The 26847-nt window shown below is 36.0% G+C and overlaps 4 protein-coding genes and 1 long non-coding RNA gene across 9 annotated transcripts; 1 reads left to right on the top strand and 4 right to left on the bottom strand.

The window, feature by feature from the left end:
• Positions 1–244: 244 nt before the first annotated feature.
• LOC147477471 (transmembrane protein, putative (DUF1218)) lies at positions 245–1678 on the bottom strand. Its single transcript, XM_086583005.1, has 3 exons — positions 1393–1678; positions 1066–1271; positions 245–638 (listed from the first exon to the last, which is right to left on the bottom strand). The coding sequence occupies exons 1-3, from the start codon at positions 1489–1491 to the stop codon at positions 386–388; spliced, it is 558 nt and encodes a 185-aa protein (XP_086439131.1). The 5' UTR covers positions 1492–1678; the 3' UTR covers positions 245–385.
• A 2830-nt stretch (positions 1679–4508) lies between these two features.
• Positions 4509–7172, bottom strand: LOC147477470 (uncharacterized). 4 transcript variants are annotated; one of them, XR_015208468.1, is made up of 7 exons: positions 6673–7172; positions 6507–6602; positions 6311–6375; positions 5412–5595; positions 4956–5006; positions 4781–4883; positions 4509–4686 (listed from the first exon to the last, which is right to left on the bottom strand). XR_015208468.1 is itself a non-coding variant. In XM_086583637.1 (6 exons), exons 1-5 carry the CDS (start codon positions 6701–6703, stop codon positions 4792–4794), a joined length of 468 nt encoding a protein of 155 aa, XP_086439763.1. In that variant the 5' UTR covers positions 6704–7172; the 3' UTR covers positions 4509–4686; positions 4781–4791. The 4 variants fall into 4 exon arrangements, 2 of the variants coding, with proteins under 2 accessions (XP_086439763.1, XP_086439762.1); XM_086583637.1 differs by lacking the exon at positions 4956–5006; XM_086583636.1 differs by lacking the exon at positions 4956–5006 and having other exon boundaries at positions 6507–7172.
• A 63-nt stretch (positions 7173–7235) lies between these two features.
• On the bottom strand, positions 7236–11306 carry LOC147477469 (uncharacterized). Of its 2 annotated transcripts, XR_015208470.1 has the most exons (4): positions 11065–11306; positions 9386–9463; positions 7474–7617; positions 7236–7375 (listed from the first exon to the last, which is right to left on the bottom strand). It is a non-coding gene; the product is annotated as an uncharacterized LOC147477469 (long non-coding RNA). The 2 variants fall into 2 exon arrangements; XR_015208471.1 differs by lacking the exons at positions 7236–7375; positions 7474–7617 and adding an exon at positions 9128–9272 and having other exon boundaries at positions 11065–11305.
• An 8167-nt stretch (positions 11307–19473) lies between these two features.
• On the top strand, positions 19474–22536 carry LOC147477468 (uncharacterized). The gene is made up of 3 exons (XM_086583245.1): positions 19474–19911; positions 20016–21005; positions 21663–22536. Exons 2-3 carry the CDS (start codon positions 20366–20368, stop codon positions 22292–22294), a joined length of 1272 nt encoding a protein of 423 aa, XP_086439371.1. The 5' UTR covers positions 19474–19911; positions 20016–20365; the 3' UTR covers positions 22295–22536.
• A 1243-nt stretch (positions 22537–23779) lies between these two features.
• On the bottom strand, positions 23780–25894 carry LOC147477467 (NAD(P)-binding Rossmann-fold superfamily protein). The gene is made up of 5 exons (XM_086583246.1): positions 25730–25894; positions 24863–25080; positions 24606–24765; positions 24302–24512; positions 23780–24216 (listed from the first exon to the last, which is right to left on the bottom strand). Exons 1-5 carry the CDS (start codon positions 25827–25829, stop codon positions 24045–24047), a joined length of 861 nt encoding a protein of 286 aa, XP_086439372.1. The 5' UTR covers positions 25830–25894; the 3' UTR covers positions 23780–24044.
• Positions 25895–26847: the final 953 nt, after the last annotated feature.

The following is a 26847-nucleotide window of genomic DNA, read 5'->3' as shown; positions in this document are numbered from 1 at the left end:
AGTAAGATGTGGAGCATTTGATTAGTGAGATATAATTTGAGAGGATTATTAATTTTGAAATACAGAGTTGTTTATTTTGGTCATTTTTGGTATGTGGACATTTAAATTTGAAAGTATAGTTGCTGCCCATATTTATTATTTTTGCTAATGTATTTGCAATTTTTCTCTTACTTTTCGTGAAAATTTCTGTGGTCACCGAAACAATGACCTGACCGAAAAATTTAAATCATTGGTTCATAGTCAATCAATAACACAAACATGTCAGTTAAAAAATCGATCTCCCACTTGGAGCCCACTAGTCATTGCACAAAAGTTCAGCAAATTATGTTACACTATTTGCTTGAATAGTACAGGGAGAAAACAGCACAAAGTTGAAAAGAAAATTTTACGGATGATCAGGGTGATTTCCTCTTTCTGTCATTTGTACAACTGCATTGCCGCGGTGATCTGGTTTTTTCTCTTCTTCAATGGTTGCATTGGCAGAAACGTAATACGAGACACAAAATAGTCCATGAACAAAGCATAAAATTCCTCCGATTGAGAGAAATCGGTTATGAGAGATCCCACAAGTTCCTTTCGACTTTGAATTTGCCAAAGTTCCTATGATTAGCATTGAAAATGAAACCGCCAATATGATCCTAATCATCGAAAATATAGCATTTATAAGATGAAGTTTAGTCACTGGTATACTGAGACGAGGAAAATAAACAAACTCAATAGTCCATATTTTGTTCATCGGGGCAGACCTCTATAGTGCCAAAATTAAGGACTGAACAGTACTTGGACCAGCTAATCCCTACTCTGGAAGATGGAGTTGACCTTTTATTAACAGATTTTTAAGCACTGTACTACGAAGTGAATTTTTTATTTGCAAAGAATGTGACAAAATATTGTATGTTAAGGCTTTGGGACAATTCCTCTCAACAACTTCTACCCACATATAAAATTTACTGTCTCAGGAAAAGATATATGAAGTCTGAATGATCCAAGAAACCACTTTTTGTTGGCATAACAAATTTTGTTAATAATAAATCTATGACACATAGTAGTATAGTACCATCATACCATGAGAGAATGAGGCAAGCTGCTGCTAACTGCTTGTTAGCTGTTGATTTACCTAGTTCGTCCTTGGAACATATACAAACAAATCCACCAAGCAAATTAGCCATAACATGGGCTAGGCCCAAAAGAAAAGCTGCTGCTAAGCCTAGATTGAAAGCTTGTTGACTGGGATCTCTGCACTCAAAGATCCATAGTCTTAAATGTTTCACCTGCAACATGCATGAAAACCAATTTGAGTATCCTTGTAGCTAATAAAACTATTGTTTACAATTTATGTATGTGATGCATAATTTCTGCCAAATAATAGAAAAAAAGTGGATATATATATACCTTGTTTTGGGCGATTTCGGCTTCAATGCCTAGTATCCCGGCTATTATATCCATTACAATAATAAGAATGCAAATAAAACATGAAATTCCTTTACTCATTTTCTGTTGCTGGTAGCTCTCAAGATGGTTATAGAGATGAAGAACAGTACCTAGGAGAGGGGGGTGAACAAGGGAAGAGATGGATTAGGAGAGTATTTGGTGTGGGATGAAATGATGAATAGTATGTTCCGATCTTCATTTAACTCCTAATAAAGAAGGAAGAATCAGAATAAAGTGGTAGAGTGTATAGTATGGCACAATAGTCTAAATATAATCAAACTATAAGTGAGCTGTGAAAAAAGAAGGAAAAGCTTCTTTTGTCTCTACAGTTCTCATTATTTGCTTTCATTTCACCTTCTTTACTTGGATTCCTTTCATGGGGGACAAGGAAAGTAGGGTATCACCAGCTCTAACGATTGACAGATAATATCAAAGGTACAGGTATATTATCTTTCAACTGTTTTGCCTTTTACATGAATCCCACTTTTCATGGCCAACAGAATATTTTAGATCAATGGTTGTTGTGAATTATGTGAGTACATCATGTGTGAAGAATGACTGGGAATGATATACGCTAAGCAGTTTTCACACTTGAAGTGTTGTCCTTAGTGTGTTCGCTGCATGTTATAACTTTGAGAGTTTGAGTATTGTGTGCTTCAGTTCATCTTGCCGTCTTCTCTCTTCTGATCGATCAGAGTCACAAAATTACTGCAGGGTAAGGTTAACAAACCTAGCAACTCGAGCTTGGTTAGTTCGGGGCTTCGGGCTAGCAGTTTTCCAATCGTTGGATACTTGGATGCAGGCCCAATGGAAAGCAGGCCTTGTTAAGTTGTGATCCACTTCTAAAACTTGCTACCGCCAGTTCCAAATCTAAATTAAAACATGATCAATTCAATCTTACACGATCCTGTGAGTTGTGACAGTGCTATTTTATATATATATATATATATATATATATATATATATATATATATATATATATATATTTTTTTTTTTTTTTTTTTTTTTCAAGTAAAATTTTATTTATAATGATAACGAAGTTCTACAAATATAATTAAAACAAGCGTGCAACAAGCTGTACCGCAAGTCCTTTCTGAATATCCTGTAAGTATCCTACCACATCTTTGGAAACTCTTTTCATTACAATCTTGGAGACCAAACGATGTCAAATTATCCCCACAGCTATAGGACGAACACTATTATCCGGCTTAAGAAGTGGGGTAAGCGGAGCACTCGCAATGAATTTCGAGTGGATTTTTTTTTTCAAGTGGAAATTTTATTAATAATGATAACGAGTTTTACAAATGATTAAGACAGACGTGCAACAAGCTGCGTTGCAAGTCCTTTCTGAATGACAAATCCTATCCTCCTAAATACAACCTCTTTAGAACCGTAGTCACAAATTTGAAATTCGGCATCAAATTGACAAAGAAGAAATAGTTAATTCGTACAAATTTGTTAAAAAAATCAGAAAAACCATAAATAATTAAAACATAAAGTAGTATGCAGTGCGTGTGAATCATGTCAGGGTTACTTGAGCATATATCAAATTCAAAATTTACAAATATATATATATATATATATATATATATATATATATATATATATATATATATATATATATATATATATATATATATAAAGTCTTGTTATATCTTAAGATATCCTCCAAATAATTGCAATTTAGAAAATAAAATATTAAAAATTAATAGAAAGCTATCCATCATAAAAAATTTAAAAATATCTTTAAAAATCGGTAAACATCGAGAATTAGGATAATTTTACCGCTTTTATTTGTTTATTCATTTTGAAATTTGGTAACCTATCAATTCGAGACTTTTTACTTTTTTTTTTGAAAAATCATATATTTTTTGCGACTATGGTTAGAATCAGCCTATTATTATGTTATTCTTGTCCATAACTTTTACAACTTCTTAAGGAGCTCAACCGGACTATTGTGCCAAGAAACCCGAAAGTGTTGAAATTGAACGGAATGAAACAATCTTTGGTTAGCCATACAAGCATCCTCGTAATTCTCAATTTTCCTTTGTCATTTTTCTATTAGTCAAGTTTCTCCCACCTTAAAGACTCCATTCCCAATCCCTACTAACAGAGATGCTCCAGTTATATCAACACATGCATGCTTCCCCTTAGACCAACTATAGATCAATACATCTGCAAGCTGAAACGTCGATCTACCTTCATTCGGATCAGTGAGAAAATTGACAGGAGCCTCCTTCTTCACTTGTACTCCAACTCTCCAAAATGCATCGATAAAATATCTCCTCGACATAATCATGCCAATATTTGAAACCCGGAGAATATCAACAATGTGTCCGCGATGATCCCCCGAAAAGCATTCAATCTACTCTTTTTGCAAATAGAGCATAGACCACCGCCAAAGTACAAAGGAATCATAAGACGATCACCGGAGAATAGTATGATACTCCACCCAAGAACATACACTATCCAAGTCCCTCCATCGTAATGGCAAGTAGAAATTTTTTGCATGTTCCACCGCAAGCATCTAATGACCGCTTTTTTAATTAGTAGATAGATAACTCAAACTCCCTTTCAAGACCAACAACAATCTTACCGTAGAACACTTCCGCCAATTTTTTTTGTAGTTTTGAGGGGACGGTAGCATTCACAGCCAGAGAATTCACTACACCATAACAGGCTATTTGCAACGGCAAAAAAGCGTTGCTAATAATTTTCGCAACGCTTTTTAAGCGTTGCAAATATGGCGTCGGTAAAGTGTTGGAAATATTTGCAACGCTTAAAAAGCGTTGCAAACAGAAATTTCCAACGCTTAAAAAGCGTTGCAAACAGAACTATTCCGTACACATTTAAAACCTTTGCAACGCTTTTTAAGCGTTGGTAATTTGTTCAAATTTTTACCAACGGTTTGTAACCGTTGCAAAGTTGTTAGTTAATTTACAAAAAATAATTTAAAATTCGTTTGTAACGGTTATAAACCATTGCTGATGGGTTGCTAATAAAAAAATAATAATTTCTCATATTTTGTAGCGAGACCAACTAAACCAATTAATTGAACAAGCATATTCAACATAAAATTCTCAAAACATCAAGTCATTCATTTCTCAAAACATCAAGTCATTCATTTCTCAAAACAGACATAAAATTCATTCCCCTCGATTCTAAAACAACTACAAAAACAATACCACATATCGCCACGTTCAATCAATTAAGAAGAAGCAGCAGCTCCCTTACTCCTGGGAGCAGCTTGAGTACCTAAAATCATTTCCCATTTTCAATAAACTATATATAAAACCAAACAACTAATATAAACAAAGGGGGCTTGCTTGTTTGTTTGTTTATTATATACCTTCTCTGAAATTACTCTTGAATCATGAGGGAAGATGATTTAGATATCGGATCCTTCCAGTTCCAGTAGTCTTCCTTCAAATAGCTTTCACACTCCAGCTTATCTATTAAACCAAATTATTATTAATAATAATAATAATAGCAAAAATAAAATAACAATATTTTTAGATCGTTACATTTTCTCGATGCTAATTAGGGGTAAGCACAAAGCGGAAACAACGACTCTTCTGTAGATGGAAACAATAACAAACAACTCAAAAAACAATAACAAACTCACCAAACCAGTCTTCCCCAATACCCTGCACAGAAGGGGTACATGAACGAATTTTTGGTAGAAAACTAAATTATAAAAGATCCTAAACACAACGTCAGAGCCACATTGGGTGGCTAGTGGTTACAAGGAATTTTTCTTTCTAAAACTTGAAAGATTGAAGTTTCATTTGTGCCAAGAGACAAACAAGAATAAAGTCATGGAATAATCATACCAATGCAGCATACAAGTTAGACGATTGAGACAAATTAGTCTTAGTTCATGTGTGTGTCATCACATCAAGGCTCAAAATCTGTTTGCACTTTTCACAAACAGATTGAAATTGTGTTTGCAACAACTAAGAAGGAGAAAAGATAGTTACCGCGCCAGTTGCAACTGTAATCTCCGAGTAGATGAGATTGACGGGTGTGGAGCTGACATGAATGCCAAAAAATGATGCAGGGTTGTACACGCTCATCTTCAAAGAACAGTTCACAGTCAGCATTTTGGTTGGGACCCGTGGCATCTGATCCTTCCCCAAAATACAAATTATTTACTATCAAACTCTGCAAAAGTAGATGTCCCCTTAAATCAGAAGGGAATAGGACATAAGTTGTACAGTGAGTTTCATCTTAAATTCTTAATCCAGAACCAATGACAATAGATAGACCCAATATCATACGTACGTTAAAAAGGAGAGAACACTAAAACCAAGCATCCACAACACTATTAGGTAGAAGATGCTGAAATAAATAATCAAACGTATACTATTTACAATATACTCTTTTCGTAACTACAACAAAGATTACTAACAAAACTGAAAAAAAATGTTTTAGCATAATTATAAACAACCGAGAGAATACACAATACTTTCAAATCTACATAAAGCAGAACAGAGAGAATTATATATGGATTTAAACATATGAAGAAAACTTGTATTGTAGCTCGATTTCTTTATAGTTCAATATAGTACAACATCTTCACTATTAGAGTGGCAAAAAAATTTACAGAGAAATTTTTGCAGATCAAACCAAATTAGCCGAACTAATTGACTGTTCAACAATAGAAAAATCTAATAAATGCCAATCAATAAGAACATAACACAAACAATATCAGTTCTCTTTCCAAAACGAATATGCTAGTTTGATACTGACATACTGGACAATGCTAACATTAATTAATCAGAAAAAAAAAAAAAAAAAAAAAAAAAAAAAAAAAACTCCTAATAAAAATGAAAGAATGTTCGTAACATCGTCTAGGAAAATGAGTTTTGAGAACTACCAGGTCAGGAATTTCAGGAAAGATGGTTTTAGAGATTCCCAAAGCAGTGCAGTCTGCTGGTGTACCTGTGGGAAAGAATGGTCGAACATCCTAACGGTTTGATGGAAATATAACAAGAAGAGCTCATTACAGCTCGTCTGCAGAAAACAAAATGCTAATAGCAAGGACGGAAATTAAAATGAACAACACAACAAACCAGAAACTGCGCGAAGCTGTTGCTCCTTCAATTTCAACTCGATTGGCAGAAATGGTATTTTGCCATGTAATGCTATGACTAACAGCAAATTTTTCCCTGGTGAAAACAGATGGTAACATGAGAATAACCATAACAATGACAACAACTCAATGAGTAATTTGCTTACCATTTGATATAATTTCGCTCAGCCTCCTCATCCAACAAACTCTTAGGTGTTATCTACTCCAACCCAGGACATCGATCAACTGACTATCATATGTTCATATCTGTGTAATGGCATGATGTAATGCATAGAACCAGTATGTACTTTCATGTATGAAAAGGCAATCATGGCTTTGTCAGCATACATGACCCTCAAGCAGACCTCCAAATCTCCAATGTTCCACCCATTCCTCCGAACACATTTATATCTTCAACCAACTTCTTCGAAAAATTTCTACCAAGATAGCAGATGGAAGAAAGTATTTCATCAACCCCTCCCCCCACCATCCTTTCGAAAAACAGAACCCAAATCCATGCTGCTGACACAAAAATTATTGACAACCCAATGACCCTGACTCCGGTTGTGCACGAATGGGGAAACCCCGACAAACGGTACACAATCCTGAACTTGAACTAGACAACTAAATGCATGCAGGGACTCAAACAACAAAATAGCAAGGCAGTATCCTCAACCAGAAACAGCTTGAGTGATGGCTAATCTGGCCCATTCTGCAGATTCCTTAATCAAATGGTCATCTGATGACAAACATTCATTTAAAAATTCCCTGCTTGACACAGACAGCTGAATTAGCGGACCAGCATGACTACCTAGAGTGTCCGCCAAATCTCCCAGTAGCCCCACTGCAGTCTTGGTCACCGCATCATCCCTGATTAAAAAACATTACGATATCGGCAACAACACCATCAAAGACATTCATACATGAAACTATGAAAGAAAAAGAGGATAGACTTTAATATTACTCACATGTCTTTCTCCTGATACAAGCTGTCCAAGAATTGGAGAATGTGAGGTGCAAAAGGCATCAATAGTGGTGCCTTCGCAGTACTTTTAAAGCCCTGAAGAATCCCTGAGTAAGCCTCCAAGATCCCACCCTAATCTCAGACATGCCTAAACACGGTAAAGTTTGAAAAACGAACCATGTTTTAGTATGGAACAAAAAAACAATTACAGAAAAATATAACAAATTTAACCATAAGGCTGGGCAGCATAAAGTCGAGGTAGAGCCTCGATATTGTGAGATAAAGAATGAGTTGCTTTTGGAAATGACTATAATTGCACTATATTTCTCAAACCAGTCATAAGTGATTCATTTAGAGGCAAAAAACATATCTGCTCAATGTCTTTGAGTATTGTATTTCCAGTGCATATGCAAACAGCTTATTCAATTATGTGAGAAGAAGCCATGGAGCCATTTGGCAACTATTATAACTAGAACTAATATTTTTAATATAAATGATTTTGACATAAGCCATTATCAAAAAAATATACCAAACAACCAAATACATATCAGTTTTTATTGAATTACTAAAACAAATATGGAAAGAGAAAAATACTAAAACTAAAACTAAAACTAAAACAAAATAAGGTAACTCATTTAAGAGGAAAGCTCCATGCTTTTTGTTTCTCATTCTTAAGCTAGTTTTTTTTTTATATATATATGAAAAATAAATCAAACAAATGATTTAGAGATCAAGCGATACAAATTGCTCCATAAGCCCCATAGTTTTTGTTTTTAATGGATTATCTCATTTTGAGAATGAGATAATGGTTTCTAAGATTTTTTACCAAACAAGTTCTTTTATACCCAAAATCAATTATGATAATCAAATAGATTATTGGTCATGTAATGGATTATCATAATGGCTGCCAAACAGCCCCCATATGTGTTGACTGCACACACCAAAAAGAAGTCAACAGCTACAAATATAATGTCAGGTAATTAAATAGGTAGCATAGAATCCACAAAGAAAGTTTAAGACAGGATTTCAATAACTAACAAGAATTTGAAGCAAGCTTATTGTGAAGACCAATGAGGGTCACCCTATGGAGTGTAATATAAGGTAACCCTGTGGATTGTTCCCATTGTAAAAGGGTGTCAATGCAGTACTATCTCCATAAAAATCTAGTGATAAGAGCATGTCAGAAACTTGCAGCATGGAACCTACATTGATCAAGTTTTTGGGCAAGAGAGGTGGTTTTTCTTGCAAATACTAAATATAACATAATAGTCAGCTTTGGAAACTCTAAGCTTATAGGAAGTAGCAAATCACTAATCATATGATTTTCATTTTTTTAGGGAACTGAGTAAAATGTTAGGTACTTTTCGAACCTAGAAAATGCTCAAGGCATTTCTCATGTCTCCATGACTCAAAAACCTTACAAATGCTGTTAAACCACTCTTGTCTACATTAAGCCTAGTACAAGTATCATCAAAGGAAAATTAGCATCAGTTGTACAATTATGCCAAAGGAGACAGTCTACATTACACACTTAACTACTAACCTGTTATATACAAAAACATTACTAGCACACGGTCCAGTGACAAAGTAAAAATAAGGAATATATAAGTATATAACCCGATGAAGTTAAAAACAAAGAAAAACAAACAGAGGCATACGCCCAGCTTCAGATACAAGCTTAAGACGCTCAGTGACGTGAGTAGTATCAAGTGGAGCAAAATGATGTTGAGTACATCTTGTCTGTAGAGATGGAATTTTCTTGTTGACATGGTCACCTAGTGTTCTTTTTGCATTTCTCAATCACTACATTATAGCAAGTTAGCAACCATAAGTTTTAAAAAACAAAAAAAACTGCGGTAAGTCAATAACCAGTCAAATAGTAAGAGGTATAGACGTATGGCAATGTAAGAGAGCACCTCTTCTTCGAGCAAATTGCAAATCATTTGTCATTTGCATCTGCCGCATCCAGCAACACCTTCACCAAAGCCTTTACACTGACAATAGTAGGAGTGGTTGTCAATAAATTTAAAAAGCTTCACAGCACACACCATCTCCAAGAAATCCATTTAGAAATCACTGTTTTTTCACTGCAAATTAAGATACACAGGCATTTTCTAGTCTACATCAAGAAGAAAGGCCCTTGAAAACCGTATCCGTGGGGAGCTCTCCAGGACCTCCAGACCAAATTATATATCAACTGGTGAAGGTCTGCTGTCCACAATTGGAGAGATAGATGCTGTGGGTTCTGGTTAAATGTAAACACAATATTCCCGTTACAAAATTGATAAATAATAATCAACTTCTCTAAGGACTTTTTCAGTAAGAAGTCCAACTCTGACACTAACGCTTTCAGTCATTTGAACCAATAGACGAGGAAAAAGTTCACAAATTTCCATTATTCCACACCAAATACTTACTGAACAATCACATTTGACTTGCATGGTATCCCTACAAATGCTAAAAATTCTCTTGGTAAGAATCGGACTTGATATGTGGATCCCTACCAAAGAAGACGCAAAACAGTCGACGCTTTGTAGCCATTTTAAAATTCCAAAGTTGTCTCTGTGTTCTTGCCTTCTTTTTGTAGGGAGTTTGGTAGCAATACGATTTACCGTCCTAAAACAACCCCCCAGTTGGCCAGTTCTAATTCAACTTCTATTGGGAAACTTTGGAAAATCTGCAGGAATAACATGCACAAATTTTTCTACATATATAATTTCTATCCATACAGATACTATTTATGTAATTAAAAGTACATACTAAAAGTAAATCAAATGATTGATATCAACGGAAAACAAGTTTATCAAAAAGCTAATTTTATGGAAGATTACTAGACGCTCTAAGCAACTCTCACAAGAGCTGTTTCTTAGCAAGCCTACTAAATATGGAAGATTAACCAAAACCAAAACCAAAACCCACTTCTTTGTCTGAAAAAAAACCCATAAAAAAAGGATAAAATGCTTGGATTTCCCAAAGCAACACAATTTAGATGTATATGACCGTGATATATTTGCCTTTCTAGCACTCTTAATAAGAAATACATGTGAGAGATGTTTCCATTTCTGTGTTAGGAGAGGAAATCGACCACAGGTTCATAAAGATCAAGCATTTAGATTCTGGCAAACAATGACTCTTCCCCTTAAAATACTATAAATAATAGATAAAATGTAGTTGTGGAATTCGATCAAACAATGATTTCAATCAAACTACAACATTAGAAGGTTGGAAACTTCACACAACAACAAGTTTGCAAAACAAACACAACACACAAAACAAGTACGAATATGCAGGAATAACAACTACAAAACCTCAGCACGGTCAAAGGGGATTCTAACCTCGAAAGCAAGGGCCTCCCTCTTTGAATCCTAAATTTCTTAAATCTAAAAAACAACATTAGAAGAGTTGCACTAGATTACCCAACTAAAACTCAAAGTATCTCCCTTTGGAAATGAATCCAGAATGTCCATTATTCCACACCAAATACTTACTTAACAGTCACATTTAACTTGGCAAAGCTGTTCCTACCAAAGAAGACGTGGACTCCAAGACGTTTTGCAGCCATTTTAAAAGTCCAAAGTGGTCTATGTATTGTTACCTTCTTTTGTAGGGACTCTGGTGGTTTTGAGAGAATTGATTGAATGGCGGGTGTGTCACTTCAATGCGGAGACTGTGGGGTCCTATTAAAATCAGTAGAAGAAGCACAAGAACTCACTTCCCATTCCAATTTTGCTGAATCTGAAAATTAGGTTTTGAGGAGTGCGAAAATAATGCGGCGGTGAGAGAGGGAGAGAGGAGAGAAAAAAAAAAAGTTATGTTTTATATTTCGATTTTTTTCGTTTATCTCTGTTCGCGAAATTTTTAAGTTTGTAACACTTCTCCAACGCTTTTTAAGCGTTAGCAATTAATTTCGGAAATTCACCCAAATAAAGCAACGCTTTACAACATTGCCAACGCTAAATAAGCGTTGGAAACTTACTAACGCTAAATAAGCGTTGCAAATAAAAAAAAGGTGCGTGTTGCAAATATCCTATTATGGTGTAGTGATTAAGGTCAAAATTGGGTAGACAAAGACTCAATGCACTGCTAGCAACATCAAGAGCCTCATCTAAATGCACTAGACCACAACTCCAAAGAATGTGGTTATGTAGCTCAGAAGTCTGACAACAGGAGGCCACAAAAGCAAAAGTAAAGACATCAGTGGCACAATAAATACATAACCCACCAAGACGTAATGGGAGTGTTGATAAACGCTACTGCAAATCACCAAAGCCAGGACCATCAAAAACCACAATACCTTGAGAACATTGCGGAGATACTTATCAAAGGTCTTAGGAGCTTTTGTGAAAAGGGATCGTGGATCCAGGGATGGTGGACACGTACGAATCGCAAATAAAAACCTTACAAATGCTGTTAAACCACTCTTGTCTACATTAAGCCTAGTACAAGTATCATCAAAGGAAAATTAGCATCGGTTGTACAATTATGCCAAAGGAGACATGTCTACATTACACACTTAACTACTAACCTGTTATATACAAAAACATTACTAGCACACGGCCCAAAGACAAAGTAAAAATAAGGAATATATAAGTATATAACCCGATGAAGTTAAAAACAAAGAAAAACAAACAGAGGCATACGCCTCGGCTTGATACAAGCTTAAGACGCCGATGGCGTGAGTAGTATCAAGTGGAGCAAAATGATGTTGAGTACATCTTGTCTGCGTAGAGATGGAATTTTCTTGTTGACATGGTCACCTAGTGTTCTTTTGCATTTCTCAATCACTACATTATAGCAAGTTAGCAACCATAAGTTTTAAAAAACAAAAAAAACTGCGGTAAGTCAATAACCAGTCAAATAGTAAGAGGTATAGACGTATGGCAATGTAAGAGAGCACCTCTTCTTCGAGCAAATTGCAAATCATTTGTCATGTGCATCTGCCGCATCCAGCAACACCTTCACCAAAGCCTTTACACTGACAATAGTAGGAGTGGTTGTCAATAAATTTAAAAGCTTCACAGCACACACCATCTCCAAGAAATCCATTTAGAAATCACTGTTTTTCACTGCAAATTAAGATACACAGGCATTTTCTAGTCTACATCAAGAAGAAAGGCCCTTGAAAACCCATTATCCGTGGGAGCTCTCCAGGACCTCCAGACCAAATTATATATCAACTGGTGAAGGTCTGCTGTCCACAATTGGAGAGATAGATGCTGTGGGTTCTGGTTAAATGTAAACACAATATTCCGTTACAAATTGATAAATAATAATCAACTTCTCTAAGGACTTTTCAGTAAGAAGTCCAACTCTTTGACACTAACGTTTCAGTCATTTGAACCAATAGACGAGGAAAAAGTTCACAAATTTCCATTATTCCACACCAAATACTTACTGAACAATCACATTTGACTTGCATGGTATCCCTACAAATGCGCAAAATTCTCTTGGTAAGAATCGGACTTGATATGTGGATCCCTACCAAAGAAGACGCAAACAGTCGACGCTTTGTAGCCATTTTAAAATTCCAAAGTTGTCTCTGTGTTCTTGCCTTCTTTTGTAGGGAGTTTGGTAGCAATACGATTTACCGTCCTAAAAACAACCCCAGTTGGCCAGTTCTAATTCAACTTCTATTGGGAAACTTTGGAAAATCTGCAGGAATAACATGCACAAATTTTTCTACATATATAATTTCTATCCATACAGATACTATTTATGTAATTAAAAGTACATACTAAAAGTAAATCAAATGATTGATATCAACGGAAAACAAGTTTATCAAAAAGCTAATTTTATGGAAGATTACTAGACGCCTCTAAGCAACTCTCACAAGAGCTGTTTCTTAGCAAGCCTACTAAATATGGAAGATTAACCAAAAACCAAAAACCAAAACCCACTTCTTTGTCTGAAAAAAAAACCCATAAAAAAAGGATAAAATGCTTGGATTTCCCAAAGCAACACAATTTAGATGTATATGACCGTGATATATTTGCCTTTCTAGCACTCTTAATAAGAAATACATGTGAGAGATGTTTCCATTTCTGTGTTAGGAGAGGAAATCGACCACAGGTTCATAAAGATCAAGCATTTAGATTCTGGCAAACAATGACTCTTCCCCTTAAAATACTATAAATAATAGATAAAATTTAGTTGTGGAATTCGATCAAACAATGATTTCAATCAAACTACAACATTAGAAGGTTGGAAACTTCACACAACAACAAGTTTGCAAAACAAACACAACACACAAAAACAAGTACGAATATGCAGGAATAACAACTACAAAACCTCAGCACGGTCAAAGGGATTCTAACCTCGAAAGCAAGGGCCTCCCTCTTTGAATCCTAAATTTCTTAAATCTAAAAAACAACATTAGAAGAGTTGCACTAGATTACCCAACTAAAACTCAAAGTATCTCCCTTTGGAAATGAATCCAGAATGTCCATTATTCCACACCAAATACTTACTTAACAGTCACATTTAACTTGGCAAAGCTGTTCCTACCAAAGAAGACGTGGACTCCAAGACGTTTTGCAGCCATTTTAAAAGTCCAAAGTGGTCTATGTATTGTTACCTTCTTTTGTAGGGACTCTGGTGGTTTTGAGAGAATTGATTGAATGGCGGGTGTGTCACTTCAATGCGGAGACTGTGGGGTCCTATTAAAATCAGTAGAAGAAGCACAAGAACTCACTTCCCATTCCAATTTTGCTGAATCTGAAAATTAGGTTTTGAGGAGTGCGAAAATAATGCGGCGGTGAGAGAGGGAGAGAGGAGAGAAAAAAAAAAGTTATGTTTTATATTTCGATTTTTTTCGTTTCTCTCTGTTCGCGAAATTTTTAAGTTTGTAACACTTCTCCAACGCTTTTTAAGCGTTAGCAATTAATTTCGGAAATTCACCCAAATAAAGCAACGCTTTCTGGCATCGCCAACGCTTAAATAAGCGTTGGAAACTTACTAACGCTAAATAAAAGCGTTGCAAAATAAAAAAAAAAGCGTGTTGCAAATATCCTATTATGGTGTAGTGATTAAGGTCAAAATTGGGTGTACAAAGACTCAATGCACCGCTAGAACATCAAGAGCCTCATCTAAATGCACTAGACCACAACTCCAAAGAATGTGGTTATGTAGCTCGGTCCGACAATGCGGAGCCACGTAAGCAAAAGTAAAGACATCGTCGGCACAATAAATACATAACCCACCAAGGCGTAATGGGAGTGTTGATAAACGCTATCGCAAATCACCAAAGCCAGGGACCATCAAAACCACAATACCTTGAGAACATTGCGGAGATACTTATCAAAGGTCTTAGGAGCTTTTGTGAAAAGGGATCGTGGATCCAGGGATGGTGGACACGTACGAATCGCAAATACAAACTTAGAGAGCTCAACACAAGCTCGTAAAGAGCTTAACTCACAATGTGGATCTTTTAATACCGCTTAAACGGCCCATCAAACTCATAACCTTTTCCACACGCTTGCGAAAAAGTCCTATGACAAAGGATGAATCAATGTTGACCGGACCTCCCACCAACTTGACCCCTTGCCGGTGACATGACAAATTTGAAGGAAAGAGATCGGAGTGGAGCGGCGTGGATCCAATGATGACCAAAATATATCGGGTTTGACCACATTAAAGACCGGCCCGTAAGAAGGCATTTTGTTTTTCTAATAAAGATTTTTGTGTTAAATATTTTTTAAGTAAGCGACTATATTTAATTTAAACTCATTTTGTAATCATAAAAAATTAGTAGTTAGATAACACGATTATTCTTGCGACTACTGGCCATAACTAATTTTGTTTATCGTTTACACTTTACAGTGTGATGGTCTTCATATCCTATGAGATATAAGAAAAACAAAGCAAGTAGGCTAAAGAAGAACATAGACTCTTATTACTGTTGTTATGCCTTGTAAAATCGTAATTTTGTTACTAATATATGAATAATTCAAAATTCATATAAGAGGATGATTTTGTTTCATTGACTAGTGACCACAGTATAGTCACTGAAATACTCCATGGTAGGAATCTGTCTGAGTCTATGAGTGAACGACTCTATGTTGTGGGAATGTTATCCCAACTTTCTAGTGTTGTAAATGTCTAAATTTACACCAAGGTTAAGACTTAACTCTTAAGTTAGGATGATGAGAAGGGGATGGTTTTATTTGTTAATGGTTGATCTTCATGTGGGTGAAGATGCCTACGTATCCAATCTGTGTATTAAGGAATAGTGATGGGGTGAGAGTTAGTAACTCAGGTTAAGACTAATTGACCAGCTAACTGGAATCAAGCCACACGTAGTTATTTGAGGGTGGCTTTTATATGCATTAGGAGTATGCATCGGATGCGACACGTGTACTAATGAGTGCATATGTATGTGTGGTCGAGATGAATGACATGTGTCTATGAGATGCACGCGGGTAGTAACTGTAGGCGTTTATGGTCATCCGAGTTAGCATAGGGTGTAATGATGGTGTTTTCCGTAAATGATGGTGGATGGTCAGAATGGTGCATGTATTACGGGCGAAAAAGGGCTTAGGGATAAAGTTAACAATTATGACAGTAGCAGGTGATGACATCATGAGGTGGGGTTGAGCGACGAGTCGCTGGGTTTGTTGAGTATGTGGGGTCTTCTGATATAGTGAGTAACTGAAGTCATTTGCGGGTGTGATGGGTACTCGTATGTATGGGGTCGCATTATACTGAAGGAGTCGTTGCATGTGAGTCTTGTGCATATCATGTGACTGGTGGGATTCCCTTTACAAGTGCTAAAGGCAAAAGCAGTGTGCATGAGTGCATCTACATGCCCCAAATGCATAAGCAAAATTAAAATGCTATTATGACCGAGGGTCATGGCCCATGGGGTGTAGAAATGAGAGCGAATTTGTAGACAGACTTGTCCACAATCAGCAACTTCTCATTGGTCCAAACTATTTTCGGGCACATAAACAGTTTTTTCAAGCAGAATAAACAGTTTTCTCGAATACCAACTCGACCGATCAGCACTTGTTGTCTTGTGGACAGTAAATAGTAGCATGTCCACAAAATTATTATGTGTAGAAATTTGTAATACAGGGTGGACAATTTGACTTCAGGATGGGTCAATCTGCAATTCTGCACTTCTAGATTTTAATGTTTAAAATCTTATTGAGGGGAAAATTTTGGAAAATGAGACCAGGCCAACCTTGTACGTGCTGTATTTAATGGTTGAAGAAACACAAAACTTAAATGAACACCGAAGGGGCCAGGGGAGGATGTTTGTTTAGCCAGTATGGTCAGGCTTAGGCAGCTGCCTCAGATATGGCGCCCTGCCTCACTTTGCACCAGACTTCGCTTCAAAGGTCCTACGTTCTGAAAGGCGTACTTCATTTTGACTGGCCTGGACAAGTGCCTCATTTCATTCAGGGCTCTTTCAAGGTTGGCATTCAGTGGGCATTGGGCAGAATTCAAAGCCCAACAATATTTCATTTCATCTTTACTACGTGTATAATGCGGTTTGTCCGAGCAAGCCGTGAAGTGTCCGACACATTTTGTCTCTTTCTACTTTTTTGTTATTTTTTTTCTCTTTTTCACTTTTAAACCCTTCCTAACTTTTACTGGTTTTCTCTCTCTGGCCACGTGTGTAACACGTGCTCAAGGCTAGTGGTACTGGTTCTGAAAACGCAATTTAAGGTGCAGGGAAGACACCAGGATTCATTCTTAGATATATATATTCTTAGACACAATATTGGAGTTTTTTAGACACAATATTGGAGTTGAAATTTGAGTTGAAGTTAGAGTTATTTTTCGTTATGAAGATCAATAAAAATGCAATTTCTTTTCAATTTCCAATATGTTTTTAGGTGTAAGGGACATTCCATCAGTCACATGATGTGCATGCACAACAACTCTCTCAATATAACGCGACCCCAGACATACGAACGCCTATCGCATTTGTTATATCTGAGCACTCACACACTCAGCATATCAGTGACTCGTCACTCAACGTCATCTCGTGGCATCATCACCTACTACTGTCATAATTACCAGCTTATCATTAAGTTTCTTTTCTGCCGTAATATATGCACCATTATAGCCATACATCATTATTACGGAAAACACCATCATTACACCCTATGTCAACTCAGATAGATCTACAACTGCTAATCCACGTGTTTTCCATAGACACGTGTCAATCCATCTCGACCGCACGTCTATACTTATTAGTACATGTGTCACACCTGATGCTCATTCTCAATAACTAAAATTAAAGCACAATTACAATTTTATCACACTTAAACAACATTACTAATTTGACTTATGTACCATACTACCATTCCAAAAATAAAATAAAATATAGTTTATACGTCTAACTTGGCCAATCTTTGAGTTTATGCAATACTAGTCGAACCATCTCCAATCAAACAAGTGGTAATTGTGGTCCAATAAAGAGTTGCATTCATGGTATTCTGTCAGCTGTCTCGGTCTTCCAATTGTCTCTCTATCTAATTAAACTTAGCTAGAAACAAGATCAATCATAGTTATTTGCTGTTATTCAGGCATGTTCACCCTCAGAATTAGGATGTTGCAATGTGGTAAAGGTAGCAAATCATAGGACAAATAGCATATTTTTAACTACTATACCATATACTCCGGATTAATAAATATATTACACGTGTACTGCACGACCTAGACTCAAATGATCTAAGGTTTCCATACAGATATTTGTGCACAATGCTAACTAAGGTTTTCTTATTGCAATTGTCTAGCACACTATTGGACATGTTTGTTAATTTTATTCAGTTTTTCTCGTTTGAGAGCATTCCCAATATATGTGATTTTGAGGGGAAATAACAACTTGTCATTTTTAAGTTCCAAAAACAATAGTCTAATGCAAGAGTGGGGGCTATCAAGGTAGCTCTTCACTAGGTAACAATCACACTTTTTATTATGTGAACTTCATAATAAACATAACTCTTAAAAAGTGTTGAATGTTACTAATCAAATTGTGAACTTTATACGAAACTTTTTATTTTGTCTCACGTTTTTTTCGATTTGTTTTTTGGTTTTTTTTTCGGACGGAATATTTCATTTCGATGTAGGTGTTTTTTTTTTTGATATTTTTTCATTTTTTACACTATTCCGTCTAAATTTTAAAGCCACCTTTGCAGGCAGGACTACGTGGGGAGAACAAGTTGCTCTGAAATCTAGTGTGAACAACCAACTGACCCTTCTGCTGTATCCCATGATTTATGCACGTAAGGCAAAAAAAACTCTTAATCTGTTAATTAAATATTGATTTATAAGTTGTGAAGTTCTAAAATCGCCATTAATGGCTGCTTCAAACAAAATTAATTCGGTGGGAGTGTTTGAGAGAAGGTGATCTTGTCGAAATCCGTTTGTTTTCGCTATTTCCCGTCTGTTTCTCACCATTTCCGTTGGTTACCGTTTAATTACGATAATGCCATTGGCCGGTACATACCGAATGGTTTCGATTTTTTGAAAAACCGAAATTTCCGTTGAAATTCCGTTCGAAATCACGAACTATGGCTGTAACACCTAGCGCGTCTGGTTTGTAGTTCACGGTTACACACAAGTTATGGCGGCAATGCTAATGTGGATAGATGGACTGATGGAGACATAATAAAGTGGTGACAAGAAAGAAAAACTGATACTGATCATTGGCATGGTAACCATTGTATTTAACTCTAGCAAAAACTTGGAATTAAGTTTAGAGGACCCACATTTATGTTTATGGAGATAAATTTCATACGAAAGCGACTTAACAATGTCAAGTAAATCGAGTAATCTTATCATCATCTCAATCTGCATTCAATTTGTTTTGGATGGTCAGAAAAGTTTGACTTAGCCAGTAGGAAACACAGACAATTAAGTGATAAATCCAATGGACAAAATTAGCTAGATACTCTTCATTTAAGGTTCTACAATGAAAATTGTGACATTTTCACTAAACAACATTGGAGTATATAAATACAGGTCATGTCCGAGAGATAAAAAACTGTGTTGAAATGTTTATAATAGAAAGTGCCAAAAGGTACATTAAAAAGGTTGTATCCCAGTTTTGGATTTCCAGTTTGTCAAAATTTCAGTGCATTGAAACGGTGGTCACTCTGTAGTGTGTACTATTCAAGTATATTTAAGTCTGTGAAGTACTCACAGTCAGATAACAACTGTGGCATGAAATACATTTACCTTGATTTTAATGCTATTAAATTGGGGGATGGTGTTGAAAACTGTACATAACTCCTATACAGTCAGTTTCATGATTTCCAGGACTGTAAAAAAAACAATAGAGTAGCCAACTTATTTGAGTCCTGAAGCAAAATCTTTAGTATACTGTTTGTGAAGATTCACTACTTCTTAATGTTAGTGCTTCTTAATTACTTCAGACCAAAGTGTTGTCACTGTTTTGATAATTAATATTACTGACCCAAGGCTTATTCAGGTGCGTTAACTTTAACTTGTTCATAAAAACGAAACATCTTCTTATATTTTAAATATTCTTTGTTTTTCATGCTGTGTTTACTGGCATAGTCACTCTCTTTTCAGAAGAAGCCCATTTCTCTACTTTCCTTGTTGAGCTATGAAGTCGTTATTCTTCAAACTTTTGCACACATTTGATGTAAGTATTTTTGAAGTTTGAAAAAGTTTATATTTTGTGTGTTTTTGAGTTGGTTGTCTTCTTTGGTTGCAAAGAAAGGAAAGATACTGAGGGCTAAGGCACAAAATAGAAAGAAATTTAGTTTCTTTTTCAGCTTTACTATCACATATAGAAACTAGAAGGTAATATGGCAATGGAGTGTGATGTGCTCTTGAAGGAAGAAAAAAAAATGAAGAGATAAAGTTATAAACTTTGAGAAGATTAAAGAAGGGAAAATAAGTGAAGGGGATAGAAGAAAATGCCAACAGTTTGGTTTACTTTGAAGAAATCTCTCCATTGCAAGTCAGAACCATCAGATGTTTATGATCCAAAGTCCAAGAACCATTTGAGCAGTATCTTAACCAAGAAAAGTAGTAGGTCTGGTTGTTCAAGGTCAATAGCAAATCTCAAAGATGTTATCCATGGAAGCCATAGACAGATAGAGAAGCCTGTTAGTTGTAGTCCTAGATCTATTGGAAGCAGTGAGTTTCTTAATCCAATAACTCATGAAGTAATTCTTAGTAATTCAAGGTGTGAGCTTAAAATATCTGGTTATGGGGGTTTCAATGAAAATGGTAGTGGTGGAGGTGGAGTTGGAGTTGGAGGTGGTTCAACTTACGTGGGTACCATTAGTCCTGGAACACCTGGCCCTGGAGGAAATCACACAATGCACCATTACAGTCCTTCCTTTAGAAATTCAACAACCCCCAAATCCCCAAGGTTAATTACTGATAAAGAAGGCTATGGTTTTGGTGGTTCTGCACGTTTTGGTAGAGTTGGTATTAGAATGAAGTCTAAAGCTTCTCATGATGGGTCTTCCCTTGTGAGTTGCCATAAATGTGGAGAACAATTTGGGAAGTGGGAAGCTGTGGAAGCACATCACCTCTCAAAACATGCTGGTAATATGTCTTGATTCATTCTGTGTTTCTGTGAAATTTGTTTGTGTTATGCTTGGATGTTTCCAATTTTAAGGCTCGTTACTTCATAGGTAGAGAATGGTACATAGTTTGTTTCTTCATTTAAGGTCCAAATATGGAGTTCTATTGTATTTGTATCTTTCTGCTCTTCCTAATTTTTTGGATTTGTGGTGTGATTCAACCACGAGTCATCTTCTCGCTGCTTCCACATTTTGTGAGAGAATTCGTTCTAAATTTACAATTAGCTTAACAGAATTTGTTGAGTTCTTATATTTGGAAGAAAGATTGGGATTACAGCTGATTTGTGACAGTCTAATTTTACTAATAGGAGTTGATTTTGAAATAATGTATTGCAAGTTACTAGAAATTTGTTCAAGTGAACTTGGTTGAGTACTCGGTGACAATCTGCAATTGCAGAACAGCATATGGAATTTCTGTTTATTTCTTTAGAAGGTTATTGTATACCTTCTATTGAGAATCTTTCACAGCTTTTGTTTCGTCTAGTATTCTAGTTTCTAAGGAAGCATGTTATCTTCTAATTTTTGGGTCACAAGTGTTATGAAGTGTTAGAATTAGTAGTACTTTTATTTGGTAAAGATTCATTTTCAAGCTCCTAAGTTCTACCTACATTTTGGGCAGTTACTGAGCTTGTTGAAGGTGATTCTTCTCGGAAAATAGTAGAGATAATTTGCAGAACAAGTTGGTTAAAATCTGAAAACAATTGCGAAGGATTGAGTAGCGTTTTGAAGGTCCATAATATGCAGAAGACCCTTTCTCGATTTGAAGAATACCGTGAAATGGTGAAAATCAAAGCCAGCAAACTTCCCAAGAAACACCCACGTTGCCTAGCTGATGGGAATGAACTATTAAGATTCTATGGCACAACTGTTGCATGCTCGCTGGGCACGAATGGTTCGTCCAGTCTTTGTATATCAGAGAAATGCAGTGTCTGCCGGATTATAAGACATGGTTTCTCCACCAAAAAAGAGCTCAAGGGAGGTATAGGGGTTTTTACAACGTCAACAAGCGGAAGAGCCTTTGAAACTATTGAATTATACGAAGAAAATCCATCTATAAAGAAGGCTTTGATAGTTTGCAGAGTGATTGCAGGGAGGGTGCACAAGCCATTGGAGAACTTGCAAGATATCTGCGGTCAATCTGGGTTTGATTCATTGGCTGGGAAAGTAGGTCTTTATTCAAATATTGAGGAACTCTATTTACTTAATCCTAGGGCTCTCCTCCCATGCTTTGTGGTTATTTGCAAACTGTAGAAGGCCAACAAGAAAAAGAATGTCTACCATGTGATGAGTTTTTGTGAATGCCTTCAGTCATTCCCTTTTGATTTTGATTAGGAGGGTAAATTTTGTTCACCTCAACTATTCTGTTGATATTGTATTATCTCCAAGCAATTTCTTGTTTGCCAAGATGCTATATCTTCATTTATGATTATGACATGTTTTTTTGGTTGTTGTACCTGACACTGAGACTTTATAATATCCTTTACCTTATCATCTGTTTACTTGTATGATTCGTCTAATTGTCTATACCAATCGACCATGTCTGATAAACTGGTTTCCTATGTATTCATCAGGAGATGAGGTGAATTACTAGTTACTGCCTAATTCAGAAACTTTTGAGTTATTCGCCTAGGGGCATCAAATTGGTACCTTGATCTATGACCACTTAACATTTATCTATGAGCTATCGGTATTCTTCATCTATGACCAATTAATAACATTAACAAAGATAATTCATTTTAGGGTTAACTAGTATTACCCCCCACTAGATGAGCCAATTAGGATTTCCCCCCCACTAGATGAGAAATTAGGGTCTCCCCCCTAAACCCACTTTGATTTTTTTTTTTTTGTATTTAGGGGGGAGACCCTAATTTCCCATCTAGTGGGGAAATCCTAATCATCTCATCTAGTGGGGGGGTACTAGTTCACCCTTCATTTATGTAGTCAAGAAAATGTGCTATACACTTGTATGAGTTTGTTTGAAGTTTGAACTGTTGAAAATAGAAACTTTGAAAGGGTTGGTCTAAAGTCTAGTCAAGTAGAGGGAGGACTCCATCTCTGCGTATTAGAATCCTGTTTCTGTGTTACAGACTGTCTTAACTTTTAAGTACTTCTGGAGATATCTCTGCCCTTTAGAGTAGTATATTTTCTATACCTTTTCTAGTCGAACATTTATAAATAGCTGAAAGGATTTGGGATGATTTGTTGCCTTTGAAAGATGCAAGGGCGTGGACAAGATGGTTCCAAACAGGCAAATAATACAGCGTATACTGGGGCTGCGATGGAGACCTTGGGCTTTTAAGCAGGTATTTTGTTTTACTTCTTTAAAATAATCAAAGCCACATGTATGCGTAGCCCTGTGGTCCTTGTATTAGTTGTATACTTGTTGAGGTCTGTGTTTCAGACACAGGTTAGTCCAAAACCAGACTGTGGAACATTAAATGCAACATGCTAGTGGTGGGCAAATTCATGTCTATTTCATTCCTATCATCTCTTAGAAATTTGAAATTTGTGCTGCATTTTCTGTTTTATAAAGATGCTAGTTTTATCTATTTTGGAGGCTTTTGATTCTCTTGGTGTAGAGCAACAACATCAAAGATATGGATGGTCAGGAATCCATCTCAGTTAAATTCAGATTGCCGACTTTGTTGGTCCCCCTGAAAGTAGAAAGAGTATCAATGCTTGTACTTGTTAGGGATTTTTTACTTCAACTGATCTATAACACCCCTCAGTGATCATTCTCATTACTGCGCAATAGCAGACATAATCTTGAAGGGGATATAGCATATTGATGCCAAAGTCAAGCATGCTTTTCCAACCCAGCTTCGATCGAACTAAACTTAGATAGTAAACGCTTACATCAATTATGTTACTGCGAAGCAGAACAACGACATTTTAAGAAGCACTTCGACCTACTAGATCCTTCGTTTTTCAGTATTATTCTTCGGGAAAGATGCCATCGCCTTTAGAGGATGCTTGGCTGTTGGCATAGGTCTGCCGCAGACTAACAAAAGCTATTACTAGTGCTGAGGTAGTGTAAGAGTCCATGCTGCATACAAGAACTGATACTCTGCTTGATTACATCCCCTACTCCATACTTGTATTCGAAGCCTAAATCTGTTAACTTCTTCGATGAAATCCTCGAGGGGATTGTTTTATGTTGTTCTTCAGATGATCTGTATCAAATATGAAAAACTGAAGTAAATAGTATAATACAACAATAATCGCATGTATTACCTTGAGAAAGTAGAGAACACTAACCTTTGTACATCGAAATATGGATACTCCAGAGCAAGACAATCTACAAGTTGAGACATAGCACAACTGTGAGCAGAGCATATATATCGACCTTTTGCTGTTGCATGCTCCATAAGGAAGATGTGAGCATTGCATATATCTTCTATATGAACTATTGAGATTGAACCCATTCTGTGGTTCACTGCCAATAGTATCGAGTTGAATTCAGAATCACCTGCAGATTTATGCCATTCACCTGGTAGAATTACATACCTATATACGCGTGTAGATTAAATATGAATGATGATGTAAAGAATACTAAGATCACCAGTAATAGGCGACAGGAGAACACAAACACTTGCAGGAACTGTTGGAGTAAGAAATGAGCCAGCCACAGTAGTTGGGATTACTGAGATAAGATCGATTCCATTCTCATTTGCAAAGCGGAAAGCTGCTTCCTCAGAGAGAAGCTTCGAAAGAACATAGACCTACAATTGAGAAACAATAACAACAAAGAGCAATGTAAACATAGGTTTTGCACCAATGCTAGTAAGAACTAGACCAGCAAAGGGAGTAGTACATTACCCAACCGCTTGCCTTCCTGTTACAGACACGTTCGATCGGAGTTTTGCATGATTCATCTACTACGGATATCATATTCCCGGCGCTATCTTGAGATGTCATTGTACTAATGGATGAGGTAAAAACAACCCGTTTCACAGATTTTGCGCTTGAGCAAGCTCTAAGGAGGTTTAAGGTTCCTTTAATAGCAGGGTCAAGTATATGTGACTGAACATAATTCTCTGAGAAATCAAGAACAATCTAGCATTAGTTAGTAATTAGTTTACGGGTTACACGCCTGTGACAACAGACTCATCATTTACTTTAGTGTCTTGAGATGTAAAATACTAAAATGGATTTATGTCCAGCTTATATTCTTGTCTAAAGAGGAATAAAGAGCTGAGTCCACTGCTCAAATCCGACTTTGTAAAGAAGACATGCTGAAGCCCAATGATATTACTTGCAAGATTTAGAATAAGTTCAGTATGGGAGAAATGAGGAAATGATTTACACTGAAGGCAGTCCAAAAAAAATGAAAAGGAGTTCGTCAATCAGAATTCAGGACTGCTTATGGGCTGTTTAGTACTAATGGGCTTATGTTTTTTTAAAAATAATCCCACATTATATGGCCTGTGAAATAAGCCCAAAATGAGCCCAGTTGGCTAACCCAAAATGAGTGTAAATATGAATCGGGCAGGAGAATAGACCGATTCATGGCCTAAGTTGGCTAGAACAATGTTGCATACTTGCCTGATTGCCTGATTGGCATATTCACATAATCACATGCCAGTAATCAAATTTAAATTTGCGATCGATCACCTACAAATCCTACAATAAAGTTTCATCGAGTTCACTATACAAATATTATTAAAACAATAAGAAAAACATTACCAATATTGTCTTTAGCCAAGACATTGAATTCCATTGAAGCTGCAACATGAAATACGCCATGACAACCCTTCACAGCCTCATCAAAGCTCCCTTCTTCCATCAAATCTGCTTTGAACACTTTTAATCGGTTGCCGCCATTCCATGAGGGCAAAAAATGAGAGACTTCTGCTGAAAATAGAATTACACAATCTGAATATCATTTCATGTTTACGTGCAATTTTCATTAAGACGCAAGGAAAGAAAGAAAAAGGTTTCCACAAAGACACAAAGTGCTGACACTATAGGTGATTTCGGATCGGATAAAAGGCTTTCGAAAAAATTCTATTTTTTTTTCCGGATGGCAATATCATTTCCAAATCTGATCTAATTATTTTTCAGATGACAATTTTTTTTCTAAATTTGAAAAGTTTGGAAAATCAAATTTTTTTTGAAAATTTCAAAATTTGCAAGATACATAAGTAAATTATAAAGTTGGATTATATAATTGGATTCTCTTTTAGGATAACAATTTTTTATCCAGTTAATACATTCATTTAGTAATTATTTTGAAATGTATTAATTCAGTAAACAACTTAGACCTTTTAAATTTTTTCTTTATGGTAATGCATTAATTTAGTAAATAGTAAGATGGAAGAAATTGAGATATGTATTAGAATGACAGTATTGATTTCTTGAAGTTGTAAAAGAGATAATGTTCTATTTCTCTAAGATTTTTATTTGGTTTGTAAATTATCTGTAGTTTTAATTTAGTAACTATATGAAATAGACCGCTATATGTTAAAAATTTGAAAATCAGATCAGATCGGATTTTGAAAATACATCTAGGGTGTGTTTGGCAACCAGGATTTTAGGGTGGAATTCATAATGTATTTCCGAAAATTAAGAGTCACCTGTTTGGCAACTTTTTATGCACCGGAATAGAAACCTCAAATCCCCAAAATCAAAGAATTGTAAGTTTCTATAGGGGGTAGAAACTTGAGATTTCCATATATTCAGGAATTTTAACTACTTAAAATTGTAAGTTTTGGAATTATATTTTCAATTCCAATTCCAAAGGAAAACTTCCAAACACACCCATATATGTTGAAAAAGATCCATTATTATCGGCTTGACAACGA

The sequence above is a fragment of the Coptis chinensis genome, chromosome 9 (assembly GCF_015680905.1).
Source record: "Coptis chinensis isolate HL-2020 chromosome 9, ASM1568090v1, whole genome shotgun sequence".
NCBI lineage: Eukaryota > Viridiplantae > Streptophyta > Magnoliopsida > Ranunculales > Ranunculaceae > Coptis > Coptis chinensis.
This window is presented reverse-complemented; position numbering and strand designations above follow the sequence as displayed.

Bases quoted from the DNA above. Each gene is read 5' to 3' on its own strand.
- LOC147477471 (XM_086583005.1), bottom strand. From the start codon at position 1,491: ATGAGTAAAGGAATTTCATGTTTTATTTGCATTCTTATTATTGTAATG. The intron at 1,272-1,392 runs GTATATATATAT...TGCATGTTGCAG, and splicing joins CCGAAATCGCCCAAAACAAG to GTGAAACATTTAAGACTATG. The intron at 639-1,065 runs GTATGATGGTAC...TTCGATGATTAG, and splicing joins GCTTGCCTCATTCTCTCATG to GATCATATTGGCGGTTTCAT.
- LOC147477470 (XM_086583636.1), bottom strand. From the start codon at position 6,675: ATGGTAAGCAAATTACTCATTGAGTTGTTGTCATTGTTATGGTTATTC. The intron at 6,376-6,506 runs GTTTGTTGTGTT...TCTTTCCCACAG, and splicing joins ACAGCTTCGCGCAGTTTCTG to GTACACCAGCAGACTGCACT. The intron at 4,884-5,411 runs GTAACTATCTTT...TTGGTTTAATAG, and splicing joins TTACAGTTGCAACTGGCGCG to ATAAGCTGGAGTGTGAAAGC.
- LOC147477468 (XM_086583245.1), top strand. From the start codon at position 20,366: ATGCCAACAGTTTGGTTTACTTTGAAGAAATCTCTCCATTGCAAGTCA. The intron at 21,006-21,662 runs GTAATATGTCTT...CATTTTGGGCAG, and splicing joins TCACCTCTCAAAACATGCTG to TTACTGAGCTTGTTGAAGGT.
- LOC147477467 (XM_086583246.1), bottom strand. From the start codon at position 25,829: ATGGAAGAAGGGAGCTTTGATGAGGCTGTGAAGGGTTGTCATGGCGTA. The intron at 25,081-25,729 runs GTAATGTTTTTC...TTGATTTCTCAG, and splicing joins CTTGGCTAAAGACAATATTG to AGAATTATGTTCAGTCACAT. The intron at 24,513-24,605 runs GTGATCTTAGTA...ATAAATCTGCAG, and splicing joins TCTCCTGTCGCCTATTACTG to GTGATTCTGAATTCAACTCG.